Source organism: Emydura macquarii, unplaced genomic scaffold, assembly GCF_026122565.2.
Source record: "Emydura macquarii macquarii isolate MOO-44397 ecotype Brisbane River unplaced genomic scaffold, CSIRO-AGI_Emac_v2 contig_554, whole genome shotgun sequence".
NCBI classification, from domain to species: Eukaryota; Metazoa; Chordata; order Testudines; family Chelidae; genus Emydura; species Emydura macquarii.
This window is the reverse complement of record NW_027130691.1, coordinates 16,795,398-16,813,409: the sequence shown is the minus strand read 5'-3', so window position 1 is coordinate 16,813,409 and position 18,012 is coordinate 16,795,398. Positions and strand designations below refer to the sequence as shown.

General features: G+C 51.1%; 1 protein-coding gene and 1 long non-coding RNA gene across 4 annotated transcripts in view; one reads left to right on the top strand and one right to left on the bottom strand.

Annotated features, from left to right (window-relative positions):
- Window positions 1-18,012, top strand: part of LOC137147588 (tRNA (32-2'-O)-methyltransferase regulator THADA-like) — a 38,600-nt gene that overhangs the window by 3,850 nt on the left and 16,738 nt on the right. Inside the window, exons 3-18 of one of the 3 annotated variants that reach the window (XM_067539912.1) lie at window positions 1,113-1,199; window positions 2,108-2,135; window positions 3,022-3,170; window positions 3,464-3,586; window positions 4,319-4,439; window positions 4,999-5,147; window positions 6,359-6,443; window positions 6,935-7,071; window positions 7,775-7,972; window positions 8,776-9,487; window positions 11,060-11,212; window positions 12,882-12,991; window positions 13,418-13,578; window positions 14,365-14,531; window positions 15,337-15,522; window positions 16,435-16,583. In XM_067539912.1, coding sequence (XP_067396013.1) covers window positions 1,113-1,199; window positions 2,108-2,135; window positions 3,022-3,170; window positions 3,464-3,586; window positions 4,319-4,439; window positions 4,999-5,147; window positions 6,359-6,443; window positions 6,935-7,071; window positions 7,775-7,972; window positions 8,776-9,487; window positions 11,060-11,212; window positions 12,882-12,991; window positions 13,418-13,578; window positions 14,365-14,531; window positions 15,337-15,522; window positions 16,435-16,583 — 2,715 coding nt within the window. The remainder of the gene's footprint in view (window positions 1-1,112; window positions 1,200-2,107; window positions 2,136-3,021; window positions 3,171-3,463; window positions 3,587-4,318; window positions 4,440-4,998; window positions 5,148-6,358; window positions 6,444-6,934; window positions 7,072-7,774; window positions 7,973-8,775; window positions 9,488-11,059; window positions 11,213-12,881; window positions 12,992-13,417; window positions 13,579-14,364; window positions 14,532-15,336; window positions 15,523-16,434; window positions 16,584-18,012) is intronic. The other 2 variants (XM_067539913.1, XM_067539914.1) reach the window with 2 other exon arrangements.
- On the bottom strand, window positions 14,061-17,168 carry LOC137147593 (uncharacterized). The gene is made up of 2 exons (XR_010918253.1): window positions 17,014-17,168; window positions 14,061-14,379 (listed from the first exon to the last, which is right to left on the bottom strand). It is a non-coding gene; the product is annotated as an uncharacterized lncRNA (long non-coding RNA).

Genomic DNA, 18,012 nt, shown 5'->3' with positions numbered 1-18,012 from the left:
TTGGCTTCAGTGCCTGAGTTACTGGGTGAAATGATATGGCCTCTATTACATAAGAGGTGATGAGATGACTAGATGACCATCATGGTCTCTTTCTGGCCTTCAAAAGCTGTGAGTTTAGCAGCTAGCCCTAAGGAAGAGAGCCAGCATGTGGGCAAACACTGTTGTGTCCAGTCTCTCCTTCGTTAAAGAGACAAGGTGGGAGATGCACTATCTTTTACTGGACTCACTTCTGATGGTGAAAGAGACACGTTTAGAGCTACCTCAAGCTCTTCTTCAGGTCTTTCATTACGGAAGAGAATAAAGACACATTAGAAAAAGGCAAAGCAGAGGCTAAGGCTACCTGGCCCTGGAGGCTATAAAGGTGAACTGAAGCGTGCACTGAAGTGCAGTGCCGTAGGGGGCTGTGCACACAAACTAAAAGGTACCTAGTTTGCATTAACGTCGTCCTGTTTGAAGGACCGTTGTGCACACTGCAGTTTGTCTCTCCGCAGTGCAAACTGCAGGGCTGTGTAGACAAGCCCAGAGAAGGGCCTGAAATAAAACCCCAGCTCCTAATGCCCCTGAGCTTTGGGGAAGTTTAGAACTGGAGCCAAACGTTGTGACTTGTGCCCTTGTCTGAAAACAAACTACTAAAATCAGCATTAGTGTTTAATGGAGAAGCCTGCAGCTGTTAGACAGACGGAGAGGCCATACTCAGCTCTTTGGCAAAGGTCTATTTATGATGAGTCTAAATCCTAATTCTGGGTTCAATAGCATATTATCCACCCCGAATGGAGAGCACATGGCATATGTCTACACTGCAGCTGAGAGCCAGCCTGGGGGAGACAGACTTGCGGGAGCTCGCATGCTAACAGTATCAGTGTGGACATTGTGTCTCTGCTGGAGACTCGGGCTAGCCAGCTGCGTTCAGCTCCAGGGTGTCAGGTGGGCTTGAGAGCCCGACCCATTGCCTGAGCTGTAATGTTTGCACTACTATTTTACCTGCAGCCCTGGCCATCTACCCAGGCTGGGAGACATGCGCCCAGCTGCAGTGTAGACAGACCCAAATTGGTCTGGGTATTTATGCATGATCCTGAAACGACTGGACCATTTGAGGTTTCCTTTCCCCGCAGATGGTTAAGAAGTTGTCTGAAGGCAAAGAATCCCTGGTTGCTGAGGAGGTGAATAAGTTAATGAGCAGCCTGACTGAGTGCAAACAGGTGAGAGAAATTCAGTTCTCTTTAGGGAGGCACAGAAGACAAAGGGAGGCCCTGATCCTGCATCAGGACCCATCAGCTGGGACCCATCGGCCTGTGCAGGGTCCGGTAGACGTCAGCCAGACCGTGCAGGGTCTGAGCTAGTAGATAGCCTTGCAGGATGGTGGCCTTAGTTCAAAGGGCAATATTGGCTCTGCGGATGGGGACGCGGCAGAAAAGGCCCAGTTCAGGCTGCCTGGTATATTTACTCCCATCGCATTTCAAAGCGAACGCTATGCTCCCGTACAATGAGATGATGTTAGCACATTCCATTGTACCTGGCCTTAAGATTTTCTTTGTTTCCTGTCGTATTGCTGCAGGTTCACCAGATATTTGTGTGTAAATAAAAAACAGCCTTCTGTATAGTCAGCCTCCCCGTATGCCGAAGTCGTTTAATCCCACTGCAGGGTTAGTGGCTCCCAGAGGCAGTGAATTGTGACATTGCAGCTCTCTGTCATTTGTTCCGTCAAAGAGAACTTGGCAGGAAGAAGAGGCTGATCATAAAGGAGGAAGCTGTTTTTTACATGACCCTTCAGTGAGTTGATGTACGTGTATTAGTGTGTTCCCTGAGGGGCGAGCATATCAGCACTGCTCCCGTAGAGCAGCCAGCCACGCTTGCCTGGGACCCCACAGACAAATGGAGGTCTCAGCCCTGGCTCGCTGATCGGGCTGGCCGGCGGGCCGTGCTGCTCTGGGGGGTGAATTGTGTGCTGTGGTTTGGGAGGAAGGATTGCTTTGGCAGATGCTTTGCTTGGGAGCTCAGGTTCTAGTTACACCTCAGACGTCTCCTGTCCTCCCTCTAGCTGCAGTTCTGCAGCTGCTGTGCCCTAAGTGGGAGTGTTAAATGTGCCTGGGCTTCCTTCTCCCTGCAGGTGCTGTCTCCTGGAGACCTCCAGACAGGTCAGTTTCAAACACTCCTCCTTCCCTGTTTGGACAGCCCTCCTGCACAGCGGGAGCTGTCCTACACACCCGCAGAACCACCTGCGCCCAAATACCCACAATGGAGGCCTCGGTGGCTCGGCCCATCCTGACTCTCCTCGCCGGCTGCGCTACTGCATCACGGTGCCAGCCTCAGACAAGTCCCTTAACCTCGTTGTCAGCTACTCAGTCTGACTGGGAAACGAGCAGAAGTGTCACTAATGTCCTGCCCTTCTCCTAGGGAGATCAATGGAAATGTTGCCATTGACAGGACTGGGCCCAAAAGCCAGGTGCTGTCTGTAGGCTGAGCTTTTCTGGGCAAACCCCCAGCATGGCCAGGAGCAGGATCTGGGGGCAAAGGTGTGCACTCTGTGTAGCCTTCTCCAAGTCACTTCACTTCTGTGCCTCAATTTCCCCACACATAAAATCGGGAGAATTATACTCCCCTCCCTCTAACACACAGTTGGACAATGAAAAGTGGTATACGCGCTTAGGAATCACCACTGCAGATGATCATCCAAGAACAAAGATCCTTCATTCGCTTTGTCCTTTCCCCATTTCCGGTCTCTTTTAAGGAGTTATTAACACTGGCAGGGGAAGAGTCATCTCTGAATCTCCACTCGTGAGAGTTAGCATGGGTATTCGCCCCTGCAGGGAGGGATGCAGAAAAAATGTACGGCCTCAAAGCCTGGGACCCAAACCACCGGGCAGGGAGAAGGGGATTCCCTAGCCCTGCATAAGAGCAGGACCCCCCTTTGAAGCCTGGGCATTTGGATCGGTTCGTTTGATCATCACTTGCTGCTGTGTGCACATAGATGCTGGTTGCCACCTTTTGATGCTCTGTGTGCCTCTCTCCCCGCGTCTACAGTTGGCATGTTCATAGAGGAAAGCAGCCTGGGGCGACACCACTGGAAACTCAGCCTAGCCCCACTACTGCTGCGTGTCGCTGCCACGTTGAATTCGGTGCTGCAGGACTCGACGGCAAGGAGCGGGGACTGGGGCTACATCACAGTCAAGGTGAGATCCATGTTGCATGGGGGCTTAGTTTAGAGAGGGTTACAGTCTCCTCTGGATGCCCATAATATGGTGTAACTCCCACTAGCATTAGGGGAACAGACACACACGAATTGAAGGGGTTAAAAAACCCAAACGTTCATTGGAATTTGGTGTCCTCCCTCCGTAAGACAGCAAGAACCTATGCGTCGGAAGAGAGAGTTGCCCACTGTTTTGGGGGAGACGCATTGCTGAACTGTTCAGAAAAAAACGTAACGGGTAATAGAGGGTTGTGCTTCATCCTTTTACCTCCTCAGACGTGCCTGCAGCTTTTCCAGGCCATGCCAAAGGAATTGTCACGTCTGGTGTGGAGCAAAGCTGAAAACACTGAAATCCTGCAGAACATTTTGGGATCTCTGCTGCAAGTCGTCATGGGGAAGGTGATTATAATGCAGGCGGCTACCCACCCGTGGCACAGATGAGACAGCAGCCAAGCTGCAGCCGTGAGTTTGAGTCCACATGAAGCCAAGTTAGCCTGAATTTGAGGGGAGAAGTTGTCCCCAGTTAGAGAAATAAGGATAATGCTTTACCTGTTCAAAGCACTTTCCAAACGTTCTCTAATTTCACCTCCCAGCACTCCTGTAAGGGAGGCAAGTTTTAGTATTGCCACTTTATAGATGGGAAACTGAGGCAGAAAGAATAAGGCCACTGTTTTCAAATATAGGCACCTAACTAAATGTTGCCTGATACAGAGACGTGCTGAGTAGCTGCAGGTTAGTGGAGTGGACACAACAACTGGACTAAAGTTAAGCCACAGTAAAAGGCAGGGCCGTGTTAGGTGACAGCTGCTGGTAATGGGTTTCTCCACCCCCTACAGCTGGAGACATACCCAGACATGCATCTGCACCCGTGAATACGCGTTGGTTGGGTGTTTGGCTGTGTGCGTGGGTGTACGTACACTGCAGTGTAAGCGTGAATGTAGATTTTTGCAGAGCAGGGGACGTGCCCTATGTGCTGCGGAGGTACAGTGTATGCCCAGTGATTTTGTTTGCAGTGTGGGGAGAGGTGAGGGCAGTAAGTGATGTTGAAATGGCTTTGTGTATAGAGAAGCTTTAAAAATAAAAAAGGGGGGGGGTTTAAAATGTGAGTTTCCTTTTCCCTGGTGCCTTCAGACAGCGAACAAGGACGCCCGCCTGCTGGCCAGCACGGCCCTGAGCATGTTGGTGAACTCTGCCGCTGAGCCAGAGCGAGGAGCCAGAGCTGTGCTGACGCTTTTCCAGCTCGTCGACCAAGGTGCATGCTTGATCATTAACAACCATCCTAGTTAGCACTAGGTCGTACGGTCCTTTCCAAAGACGGGCAAGTATCCTGACCTCCCTGGGGAAAAAGAGGGAGGAAGTGGCTTGCCCAAGGTTACAGAGTCAGTGGCTGAACCGGGAACAGATCACAATTCCCTACAGGTCACTCTGCCTTCCTAGGTGAAGGAAGGGGAGGAAGTCTCCAGCCAAGACTAGATATTGGGCTCTGGGCCCGTGGGGCACTGTATGTCACATGCCCTGACCTTTTACTTCTGCAGATTGAGCCCCTCTCAGTCTGGAGCAGGCAGTGTCTGCTTTGAGCGTGGCCGTCTTAGCCACAGAGTTCAGCATGATTGGCAGCATCTGCCCAGGGAAGGTCTGGCTGCATCGGCTGGATTTCCGAGCTGTCTGCTCACGCCGTGCCGGGCTCTGGCCTGTGCTGTAATTAATACTAACAGACGCAAAGGACAAAAGTTAATCTGAGAAACAAGCAGCTGATTTGGGCCAGTGTTTGGATAAACTTTGCTCAGTACTAACTTGGTGATTTTAACTAGGGCCAGGAGAGCTGAGATTTGGGGAACTGAAGGTGGAGACCTCTGTCCTGAGTCCAGATGGCTTAGAGAAACTGGTGCTTACTAGGGGTTTATTAACTTGCTGCAAGAAGGAGATCCTGAGCTGCAGGCTGGACAGCTTCTCACCCCAGGTATGAGAGCTCTCAGTTAGAACGAGGGTCTGCTCAGGGCACGCAGAGGACAGGCAAACAGCTTTGGGCTAACGGCTTAGAAAAGCCTTTCGCCTGTTGCTGGCTGTCAGCTCAGCAAGTATTCGGGATGGCTTTAGATACTGGGGGGGCTCATTCACGGCTGACTTCGCCAGTTCCATTTACATGAATCGAGCTGCACCAGCAGCGAGTTTAGCCCTGAGAGTTGGCAGGGGCCTTTAAAACACAGCGCTAAATGTGGTTGTTGCTAGCAGGGTTCTTTGTTTCCCTGATCAATAAGGACAGATTTGTTTCCCGTTGAGAATCATGGAAGTCAAGTTGTGTTGTGAACAGCCTCTTTGGTGGCTGACCGTAGGCAAGAAAAGCAGTCCACAGGTGCCAACTAAACCCCACGCTGAGCATCGGGAATAGAGCTTAGGGAGGCTTTATCCAAAAAACACAAGTCTCGATCCCTGGGGCACAGACAACCCTCCATCAGCTGAGAGTAATAGAACTCAGCCATGGGCTTGCTAGAAGACTAGCTGCCCCCACAATGGTGGATTTCAAAAAAATGCCTCCATCTGTGGTAAATCAAGAGAAGAAGAATGCTAGAAATCTTTAGCAACACCAGGAGTGATGCTTCTGCTGGTTCAGCTGATGTGGTCAGGGCCTTCGCTGGATGGAGGGGTAACATTCTACATAATTCGTGGCATCCGCTGTAAGAAGGCCAAGTTCAGCAACTCCAGAGCCAAAGATTAAAAATGCATGTGATCAGATAAGTGTCTCGGTGTCCTGGCAAAGAGCTTTGCTGGAGGAGTCCAAGACAGAATTGAACCTGCTCAGGCAGGGGGCATGTGGGAAATCTCCATGGATTTCAGCAGAGACGGCACTGGTCACGGGCTGTCTGACCCAGCAGATTTACATAGTGCCAATTGCTCTAGAAGCTCGGCCTAGCTCTGGTGATGGAAACTTCATCTCGAGACATTTAAAGTCAGACAGGACAAAACTAATCAACCCTCACCAGCAGATACACTCCAGGAGACCACTGGGCATTGGCTGTGGTGAGAGCATGGGCTAATCTGACCTAGTAGGACCTCTTGGAAGCTCTAGTTTCTAAGAGTCTCGTCTGTCAATCAGCAAGAAAAGCCAAACACCACAAATACAGCTGTAGCTCAGCCGATGGCTTTTGCTTAACACTGGTGTGTGCCCTGCAGGCTTGTCTCTTGCTGGACGTGCTGTTTCCAGTTGTCTGGGCTGTGAGCGAAGAGCGGAAGGATTATCATTACTACCGTTTCCAAGGTAATAAAGATCTGCTCTTCCTGTGATACACCAGGAGGGTTTCAAAGGTTTGCCACCCTCCCACCACCCTGCAGCAAGAACCTTCAGACCCCCATAGCTTTTAGACAGACCATGTGGGAAGGGGAATTTCTGAGGGTGACTCAGCTTCCTGAGGACATTTAGGGCATGAGGGGGGAACCTCCAGGAGTGAGCTTTCCCTCAATTCTGAAATTAAAGCCCCATCAAATCCTGGCCGGGCCCCTCAGTACATCACCCATCTTACCCTAACACACACCTTTCTCTTAGTCTTTCCTTGAAGCACTGCTGCATAAGATATGTTAACTTATAAAGCCGAGAAATCTTACAGGAAATTGTGTTGAGAAAGGCAGGCATTTCCCCAGTCCGTGCTTGCCCGCTCCAGATGGTGGTGGGCCTTGCTGTGAAGAGTTGTGTGAGGTTTTGCTGATTTTCCCACGGGAAGAGCTGTACGCTAGTCTGTTGTGTGCTTTCAGTTTTTTCCCTTTGGCTGCAACGTATCCGGGAAAGTCTGCCCGAGCTCTGGGAAGTCAAGGAGAGTCGCGTGCTGGCTGAGAACTCTGAACTGCTGCATAGACTGAGCCAGTTCATCTGGAACAATGCCGAAAGCCCGGTAACGTACCCAGCCTGGGGGGTGTCGCTCCTGCAGGTCACACCCTCTTCCAGGGCAGCCAGAAAGTATCCAGAAATCGTCCCTTCCCTCCTCATCCTTCCTTTCACTTGAAGAAAAGTTCACAGCTCGGCTTTGCCTGATTTTAGTCTGTCTATGCCCTGCCCTTCCAGCTCATTTCTCACTCATGGTGTCCTTCCAGAATGCGCCCCATAGCAAACCGAGGCCGGGTTGCGAAGATGCGGCTGATCTGGCATTATAGGGCTGGGCGCACGGGCAGTGCCTTACTTTTCATCCTGGCTGACGTGCCATTCGGTCAGTGCTAGAGATTGGGCGAGGAGAGCCCAGCTGCCTCAGCGCTCAGACGAGCCAGACTCCCACGGAGAAGTGCCTTACTCAGCAAGCTCCCTCCCTGGGTTCCAGCCAATGTTCCACTGGCAAATGACATTAAGGAGCCCTGAGACAGACACACAGACACACACACAGCAGGGGCCTGTTTTACCAGGCTGGTGCGTTGTATCCCCTGCCCTCATTGCTGGTGGCAAAAATGGGACTGCTGTACTGTTGGTTCTCATTTCCCACAGGACAGGCAATCCCCAGCCATGGATAAAGGGGGGCGGAGGGCATCATAAAGCTCCTCTGACAATTTCCGGCCGGGAGACATGATGGAGAATCTCTTCTTAGTGTTTCTTTTCTGATTGTTCAGGTGGAAGGGGCATCGGAGTTCATCCATAGCTCCTTTCAGTGTCTCCTGGAGATCCACCACCTGGAATGCCACCACTTCGAGGCCCTGGAGAGACCCCTCTATGAACAGTTCCTGCAGAGAATTATCACAATGCCCTGGCAGGTCAAAGCCAGATATTTCCCCCTGTGCACCATTCTCCCCTACATGGGCACAGACAAAGTAAGGAAACCTGGTGGGGACACACAGTGTCCAAGACACTTACCGCATGGGTGCCGCCCACAGAGGGGCAAGTATTGCATGTGCCAAGCACAGCTGAGAGAGGAACAGAGGGGGTGAGGCAGATACAAAAGCAGCCCATAAAGGGCTAGTGAAAACCAGACACACCAGAACTTGTGCTGGTCTGTGAGTCCTCAGTCAGTGCTTTCAGACAGGAGGGGCATACTGGTCCACACTATGGGCTGAGTTCACAGCAGCATTTTCCTGCCCCATTGTGGTCTCACTAGAGATCTGGACAGACTATTTTGCTGCAACTGTCTTTGGTTGGGGGTTAGTGGGGGTCTTATATTTTGAACCCAGTATTGCTTTTAGGGTATTCCAGCTCTCTCTGACCTGGTAATCAGGAGTCCCTGGTTAGCTCTTTCGCCATCGCACAGAGAATAGCCAGCTCACGAGAGGGAGGGAGAGAGGAGAGAAACAATACATCAATGCAATAGATAGCTTGGGGACATGTAGCCTTTTACCACCGGGTCACTGATTTGAATCCAGCCTTAGTCCAAGACACTGATCACGGAGGTATCTCGGCGTTGCTTAGTGCCAGTAGGGACCAGAAGTTACCACCTGTGTTGGGATCCATTCCTCCTTGGAGGAGAAGGCTGCTCTTCCTTCACTGTCGTCAAGTAGCATCTATTTTAGCTACGCCGAAGATGAGCGAGGCTTGTGTGTGTGTTTCCTTGGTGCGTTAGGGGAGTTATGGGGCTTCCTAAAGCAAACAAAAACTGTGAAGTTGTTTTGGGTTTTCCTAGGTTCTGGATAACTACAGGGATCTTCCCCAGCACCTTCTGAACTGCCTTGCCACGAACCACCTGTGCCCAGCTGCATCAGACGTGTATAAAACCATTTTGCAACAGCAGCGCAAGGACTGGATTGAGAGAGAGGAACATGCCACGGAGGAGGAGCTGGCTCAGAAGTGGGCATGGCACTGGCTGCCCCTCCTTGCCAGCGCTCTGACCTCTCCCGTCTCCTTCCTTCAGAGCAACGCCTCCAACTACCTTCTTGGCTGGACTTTGCGGCTCTTCCCTGCCTCTTACACTTTGCTTGCTGAGAGATGCGGTGGGGGGGACTCTGCCCACCTTCGGGCATGGGTTGTCCTGCTGAACAGCCGCAAGATCATCACCGGGACCTTGCCCTTGGAGGGGGAGACTTTGGAAAGGCTCTCCTGCTGCTTGCATTCCAGGGAGGAGAACATTCGTCTGGCAGCCCTGGGTCTCCTGTGTTGTAGCCCCAGGACCAACCAGGCCTTGTCGGAGGTGGAGATCCATCTACTGAAGGAGTTCTTGCCCCTGAACCTGAACTGCGACTCGTCCTCTTTCCGGCAGCTGCTTCAGGCTGCAGTGAAGAAGGCTCTGGTCCGGCTGAGGGACAGCTCTCTCTCTCAGCTGCGCAGCAAGATGCAGAACAAAGCTGCCGAGCGCTCAGCCAGCACCGATCCGGAAAGGGCACTTGCACCAGCAATAGGTGAGTGAGCCGCTCCTGACATCTCACGCCAAGCCTTTTATCCCCAGGGCTCCCGTTGGTGCTTAACTTTTCATCTCTCTCTCACCTCAGTGTCCTCCAGGATTAGTTTTCCACACACAAAGCCATTGTGGCCCACTGGAGCAGGGAGGCGCGTAGGCAGAGGGAGCTCTGGGGGTTGTGCAACTGGGTCTTGGCAGCGGGTGGGGCAACTCGCACCTTTAATGAAAGCTTTATTCTGCCTTGTGGCACCAGGCCTTGTGATTCTGCCAGGACCGCTCTCTTCTGGTCTCCAGTTGTGCTACTGCTGAGCCCGCCAGCAGGTGCATAACTCAGTGATACCAGCTCTGTGAAATTCATGACAAAAATCACAAATCTTTGGTATTTTTCTTAAATCCTTAACTCCTGGAGTCATGTGACTGTAAGACGTTCAACGTTTTATTTATTTATTTTTAATAAACTTTTCTAGCCTTCATGATTGTGGAGAAAAGCTGAAAAATGGGACGCCCCCCGCCCCAAAAGGCTCAGATGGCAAATAAATTTATCGGGGGAGGGTTATGATTTTTTTAAAAGTCTCAAGTTTTGGGGACTTGATTCATGGTTTTAGAATGTTTGGGGCTGGGAGTACAGATAACGAGGCTGGGCCAACAACAGAAGGTCCAGCATTTGGGTGCAGTTGGGATAAACACCCTGAACTTTGGATGCTTCTCCACATTTCTTAAGTCTGATAAACTTGAAAAGCTTGAAGAGGAGAGGCAATGAGGCCTAGTGGGTTAAGCCTGGGACTTGAGAGACCTGGGTTTTATTCCTGGTTCTGCCACTGGCCTGATGGGCAAGTCACTTCATGGCTCTGTGCCTCAGTTATCCATTCTGTAAAAATGGGGATAATGAAACTGACCTTCCTTTGAAAAGCGCTTTTCATCCATAGATCTCAATGTGCTGTGTAAGAGAGAGGTGTTAATATTGCAACAGCCGTGGGTGAGAGAACATTTTGGTATTCCTGGCCCAAAATCCGAAGTGAGGGGTGAGGTGTCTGAACAAATCAGCACATCCAGAAATAAAGTTCCTTTCAACCAGTGGTCTAGGCTGGGGGGTACTTCCTCTGAACGCAGCCAGACAGACTATGAACAGATGTGAAATTCACCGGTAACGTTTCCATTACCCGGGCTGTGCAAAGAGTCACAAGTAAGAGAGAAAAGTAGATTTTTAAAATAAAAAATCCTGAGCTGAGTTAATCTGAAGCAGATAAACTGGCTAATGTGTAGATCAATGATCTCTGTGGAATAGAAATCACAGCCACCCAGCTGGCTGTCACAGGTCCTGTACAGCCGACAGGTTTTCCTGTAGCTGCGGTGGCAGGGGCTTCGGAGCAGAGGGATCCAAGTCCTAGACCCTCTGTCATCCTGAAGTGCCAGTGGCCATTAGAGGCTGTAAACCTCCTGGGTAGCCATGCACTTCCCCACCTTCTGGTCAGTCGGATGTGACTGGCGATGGAGCAGCTAGCCCTGCCCTCCTGTGGTGCACTGCTCACAAATAACCCAGAGGTTGGGTTTGGTTTTTTTTCTCCCCCTGCAGATTTTGTGGAGTGGCTGCTGCAACTAAGCATTTCCTTTCTGACCCCGGGGTCAAACTACCAGAGGAAGAAGACTTCCCTGCTGCTCCTGGCAGCGGTGCTGGAGACCTGCACAGACACTTGGCGCCCCGACAGGAAGAAGGGGCAGCCCCCACGTAGGTGACAGCAGGCCCCCCTCCCCCTCCCGAACAGAATGAGCTCTAGTGTCCCTTTGAATAGATTCCTCACCCTGTCTGCGTCTGACCCTCTTCAGCCTGAACGTGCCACCCCTGGAACTTCAGCCGCCGCCAGCAGGGTGTCCACATTTAAATGCCCTCATGCAAGGACCTCTCCATGCCATGCAATAGCATACATGACAGACTCATGGGGGGTTGGAGTGATTGGTGGGTGGGGGCATGTATCAGATCCAGAAAAATGTCCTGCAGCTTTTTACTGACGACCTCCATGTACATGCATTGGCCCTCAACTCTGGGGGCTGCTGATGCGCAGATGGGAGTCTAGGTCCCTGGAGGGGTTGGGGTGGGAAATTAAAGAAAAAAAAAACAAATCAGGAGCCTCTCTCTGAGGAACGTTGGGGAGTCTGTATTGACCTGTCCTGTGATAAGCTCCCATGTGTGTGAGACAACACAAGGGCTCGGGAGTCAAGTCTTTACCCAACCAAGGGCTCATGTGATAGTTCGCAGCCTCTCAGTTACCGTTAACGTACGCTTTCAGCCCTGCCAGTGCATCGTTGCAAGAAATACACTGTGTAGCAGAAGCCGAGTTAGGTACGCCGCGGTCCCTCGTTCCCTAGCACAGGACAGCCTTCGATGTTGGGACAAAGACTGGAGATAGTTCCCCTGTAGCAGCATGTTATTTCTCCCCTCCTCCCCGCACATGACATCATTTGTCTCCAGTGGACAATCACATGGGTAGGGAGTTACAGAATTTCATTATCTGTTCCTGAGCCCATTGAAGGCCATGTGTGCCCCTTCATGGCATGTGCAGATTTGCGCTAAGCCTTTTGTTTTCTAGAAGAAATTGGCTAAATAAGATGCAAATGAATCTGGCTGATCCAGGTAGGGTCTCAGCTGGATTAGTATCTGGTATAATTGGGCCTGCACTAGGACCAGTTAGCCACGTCATGCAAAATATTTCAGTAAGGCAATAACAGCCTTGAAGCAAAGTTTCTAGAGGAATTAAAAGTACTTCTCAGCTGGTTGAAGGTCTTTGACCGTCAGCCTCTTGTGGTACCACTGGCAGCCATGTAAAATTGGTGACAAGTTTCCCCATGCAGAGTTGCACAGGAATTGTGTTACTGTTTCATTTTGGGTGATTTGTGTCCCTCAAATCTTGCTTTGCCGTGAATTTGAACAAAATGGCTATTTTCACATCACAGCTAACTAGAGATTTAAGTTCACCTCTCACATGGAAATGGGGCCAATTTCCCTTCAGCGGGGACTCATTTTCTAACAGAAATTTTAAGAAACGGGGGGTATTTTCCCAGCAACATGGGACATGTTTGGCTCTTAAAATAGTTCAATCAGTTCATATGGATTTGCCCATCACCTGGAATATTTTTCACACTCCTAGCCACCCTGTCCCAGAGAGAGGCAAGTGTCACACTCAGATTGCACCTCACATTGTTACGTTACGGCTGAGCTGCATTACTCAGCACAGGATAAAAAGCCCTTCTTTCCCAGCACTGAGAGCAGAAAATACACCAGAATTGTTATGAACTAGTGGGACCCGTTTTCACTGCTGCTTGCCGCTACCCTTTTGATTGAGTCAAGCCCTGACAAAACCTACTGCCTACATCTCACCGGCCTGCCTTTCTGTCCCCAGAGAACATGGCAGCATTGCTGAGCTGGGCCAGGCAGAGGGGCTGCTGGGACTTCTTCTCTAGAAGCAACTCGCTGGCACTGCTGAGCTGCTTGCAGGACAGCACAAATGAGGTAAGCAGCCCGTTGTCCCCAGCTCTGCCACATCTCCGTGTGAAGGGCAGCTGTTTCGCTGGAGCGGCAGGAGGGGCCTGTTTAACTGAATGGATGCAGGAGTCCCATCAGGATTGGCAGGGACAGTGCTTGGGACACTCTGCCCCCCTCAGTAAAGAGCCAGAACTGGCTGCCAGCTTTTCTTGCGCATGCTACAGCTGGTGGCCTGTGTTCTCGCGCGCTGTCGGCTGCTCTGTCAGAGCTAAGGACACCTCCTTCAGTGCAGAACGGTAACAACGGGTGTCCCCTGGCTTCCGAAATCAGAGACCTGTATGGGTTCCACTGGCTCCGAGTTCCTGAGCATCCCGTTCCCCATGTCTTCTCTGCTTCCCCACCTGTGTCCTCGTGTAACCGTCCACTCTCTCTACCCCTCTCCTCTCCGGGCAGGTCCGAGAGCTGGCATCCGAGCTGCTCGTCTGCTACTTCCCACCAGCTCTCCCAGAACCCATTGCTGTGGCTCTGTTTGAGCATGCCCAGGAGGCGGTGAGCAGCCCCAGAGTGCAGGAAGCAGAAGCAGGAGCCGTGCTGATGAAAACCATCCTCCAGAAGTACTGACTGGCTGGTCTCTCTTTGCTCCTCATTTACTCTAGGAATGACTTAGACAGGGGACATGGGGGAAGGAGACCAGGAGAACCAGTAGTGTGTACATATTTCTGACTGGCCACGCACACAGCTCACCAGGACTTGCTTAGCTGACTCCTGATCCCAACACGTTTGATATCACTTCCACAGTGACATCAACTGCCTTTCCAGCTACTCTGAGCTCAAACTCGGACAGGGTATCACCATCCACCTGCTTGTTTAATCCTTTGTGACCATAGAGGCAGAGGACAGATCCGCATGCCAGATATTGTCCAAAGTTTTCCCACTTGAAATAGAATTACTGCCTTTTTCTCTCAGCTCCTTAATGTGCCCCACTGTCCCTGACCACAGATTTCTCCTGCTTCCTTCTGGAACCACACTGACATCTGCCTTAGAATTAAAGATGTAGCAATAACTCGGAAAAGCTAGTGAGAGAGACAAGCAGGAGGTGGTGGTGAAGTAGTATTGGAGTGCTTTCTTGGTTCCTGAGAGCATCCCTATGAAGTGATAATATTGATATTTCTTACTATTCAGAGGGGATATTTATAGTTCACAGCAGCAGAACTGGAGGCCAGACAGCAGTGGCCTTTGATCTAAACCGTCCAGTATAAAGTTTGAAAAGTGATGGTGCTGTACAGAGCTACAGGACGTGAGACTGCCAGCCCTCGGGAGTGAGGATCGGCACTGTGGTGATTAGGTGAGGGCTCCCTCGGAGGTTTGTCAGTGGTGTTAGCATCGGTTTGCTTCTCCAGGTCAGACGGCAGCACCTTGAAGAGAATATTCCCAGAGGGAAAAGAAGCGTCAACTCTGCAGCCCCGAGGCCTGCACTTCGCTCAGTATCTTCTCGGCATGCTGCAAACTCACTACACCATGGCTTGTCAAGACCTGCTACAGGCCGTGAGCACTAACCCAATGCATGGTGCGTCCTCAGCCTTCGTGGGGGAAGGAGACATCCGAGCTCCCAGGCCCCTTCTCTCCCCTGCAGTCCTGTCTCACTCCAGCCGTATGTCATTTGATTGGTCAGGTCTGTGATTCAGCGCATCATGCAGCCAATAGCTGGGCTGAGCACAGCACAGCTACCTCGCCTCCCAGATATGACACAGATATTCCCTGTGGCCTTGGGCAAGTCACTTCACCTCTCTGCCCAGGTCCCCGCTGGACTTAGGGCGGCCCTTGCTATGCCACATAGGGCCAGTGCTGATTGGCAAATGTTTGAGAAGTACGCTGGGGATGAAACACGCTATGTATTAATTGGTTGCATGGGCTGCGACAAATGGGTCTAGTTTGTTGTGGAATGGAAAACGGGGGTGCTGGCGACTTGTCCCACAAGAGGCCCTGGCTTTCTTTCCAGCTGCTCTGAGTATCCCAGATCAATTTCCAAATGGATATTGACATATCCCTTGCCTAAAATCCCCCACAGCGCAGTGCCCTTCCCCTTCTTGTCCCAAACATAACCAGCATTTCCGTCCACTGTTAAACAGCCACGGGCAGGCTTAGGTCTCTTCTCTCTCTGGAATGTAAAGTCTTCGGGGGGGATCTTGCCTTTCTACCTTTGTGTAAAATACCTGGCCCTTGGTTGGTACTGTGCAGATATCGCCCTGGGACAGTGGTTCTTTGCCACAGGCTCCATCTAACTCTCACTGCCCCAGCTCATTGAGGGGATTGTCTGGGAAGGAAACATGCAAGCGTCCGGCCCTGTGCTAACTGGAGTGTTGTCTGTGTAGGAGTGATGGCTGCGCTGCGGAAGTGCCTGCTGGAGGTGCCGGAGGGGGCAGTCTCCATGCTGAAGGGAGAACACGTGCAGAGCTGGCAGGAGCTCCTCAGCAGCTTGGTGACCTTGCTGGGAGACATCAGCACCTTCCTGCTGGGGGTGTTACAGAGCAGGCAGGGGCCCAAGGCCAACCAGCAAGGTGAGGCTGTCTCAAGGCAGAAGGGTTAGCCGAGCGTAAGGCCAGCTCCCACCACAGCCCTGATGCTTACAGCATTATTGTGTATCAGCTCTGAGTGCCTCCACCTTCAACTGGGGATTGTAGAGAGCTGGCTAGTCCCAGCGTGACTCATTTCTGGAGGTCTCTGCTGCCCTCCAGGCTCTTCTTTCCAAAGGGCAGACTGGAGATCTGGACAAACCAGCTGCTTCCTCTTGTGGCCACTTAACTGCCTCTGAGAGAGGCTGCTGCTGCGTGAGAGGAGGAAAGGGGGCTGGGGTGGCCAATCAGCCGTTACAGGAGAGAGGAGGAATGCCCAGGGGAGGATGAAACAAGGCAGCATGTCCAAGAGAAGAGGCCCAGGTAGCCAGACAGCATAGCCAGGGCAGCAAGGGTTAAGGCAACCAAGTGACAGGAAAGCATGTGTCAGTGGAGACGGGGACCCGCTGGCAGAGAACAGAACAGAACAGAGGGGAGGGGAAAGTGAAATAAAGACAAAAAGAGACAGCAGTTGATTCTAAGGAGGAACACAACACTTTAAAGACAACTAAAACCCATATTCACAACTGGGACAGTAGGTGGGATCTTCCTGATCCTGGTTGGGAGCGGCCCACACCACACCCTCTCTTTAGAGACTGGCCACATGATGAAAGTTTGAGAAGCACACACACACACACACACACACACTCTCTCTCACTTCACAAATCAGAAGATCGTGGATTTGATCCTGCTCTCATAGACTTAAGCAAGACCTCAGATGACCACCTATCTTCTTAATGCCAATTCCATACTCTCTTCCTCTGGATTTCATACCCATCACAGGCACTGCTCTAGCTCCCCATGCATCATTACCTATCCTGTGTTTACAATCTGCCTTATGCTTGGTTTTTTTGGCAGGTGCTGCTCCATCATATGCAGACATGGGAAATGCTATTGGCTCCCTTATCATGCTGGGGAAAGGCCTGGAGCAGCAGGACAGGGAGGACTCAGTCCTGCTGTCTGAGGAGCACAACCTTATCCTGACCTGCTGCTGGGTTTCAGTGAAGGTAAGCGGCTTCCATAAGCGACCTGAGACCTTGCCAGTAAAGTTCTGTCACCAAGGGCCTTGGGCCGGAGGAGGCAGCCAGGACAGGGGACATCTTTGGTTTGGGAAGCAGGGGAAATAAGCAAGATACGGACTGCTCTCCTGCATCCTCTCCGCTGCTGTAACTGAGAAGTGCACTCTGCGAATTGGTCTATCTGCCACAGAGAACCCAGGCAGCTGAGATCTTTTTTTTAAAAAAAATTCCCTTCACAGTTTGCCCTAAACCTAGTGCCACAGTTCCCCCTTTTCACACTCAGGGCAAATGAAAAGGGCCCATTTCCCTAGCCTCAAGGCTTCACACAAGCAAGCTGATTGCCTCTCTCTTCTGTTAGATAAATAACAGGCCCAAACTCCTTTATTCCAGGATTAAGGATAAGCCAAAACAAACTCACAGTTGGTGTGGACAGCTCTTACTCAGCTTGCTTCCTCTGGTAGTTAGTGCCCCACTGGCGTTGCTGCCTCCTCCTTTTAAATAGTTGGCTGGTTTCCAGGGAAGCTAATGGGCTCCAGCTGCTTAAGATCCCACCGCATCACCTCTGACCTCTCAGCACCAAATCCTGCATCTTCCTGATTGGGCTCCCTAACTGCTAGTCCCAGACACCAGCTGGGGAATACAGGAACACCCTTCCTATACAGTCACATGATAGGATGGTTTTTTAAATGAGGACAATTCCAAACATTTCCTGCTGTTGGCTATTAAGATACAGCACCATGGACTCTTTGTAACAATGTGCCATCTGTCTGTTGGATGTCTGTCCCACCACAGGCTTCTCTAGAGTCATTCTCTAAGTAATTCGCTAGAATCTCTGCCTCAGATCCACAAAGCTGTTTCGGCACCTAAGTCCCATTGATTTCAATGAAAGGCAGGCACCTAAATACCTTTAACGATCTAGGTCTACATGAAGATACCTGATTGAAGCCTTAAATTACGGATGACTCTGCTTGGATGACTGCTTCTGAGTCATATTGTCACAGGAAACACACGGCAGGCCAGAAGCACTTGGTTGCAGCAGTACCAGCCCTAACGTTACAGTAGAATTTTGTTCTTAGCGATTATTTGACAGTGTGGATCAGCCAAGTCCTACACTTGCTAAGGTGCTACCCCTCGCTTTCACTGCTCATGGAGGGTTTTGGGTGCCAGGTTCAGCTTGAAAATTATTTCTTTGATTGGCTTGCACAGTTGGAAAGGCAGAAGAGCATTTTGCACCTTTCTGAGTTACGCTTGGCTGCCAGATCAGTAAAGAACTGTAAACAGTTTGAGGGAGTGTTCATGAGAGCCGTGTTTCTTAGCCACCTCGCTCTTCTCCTTTAAGGCCCGATTGAACATTCACTTCTTTTAGCACCTTCTGCTACCTGTCCTCTCCCGCTTTCTTGTGCCACACCTCGGCATT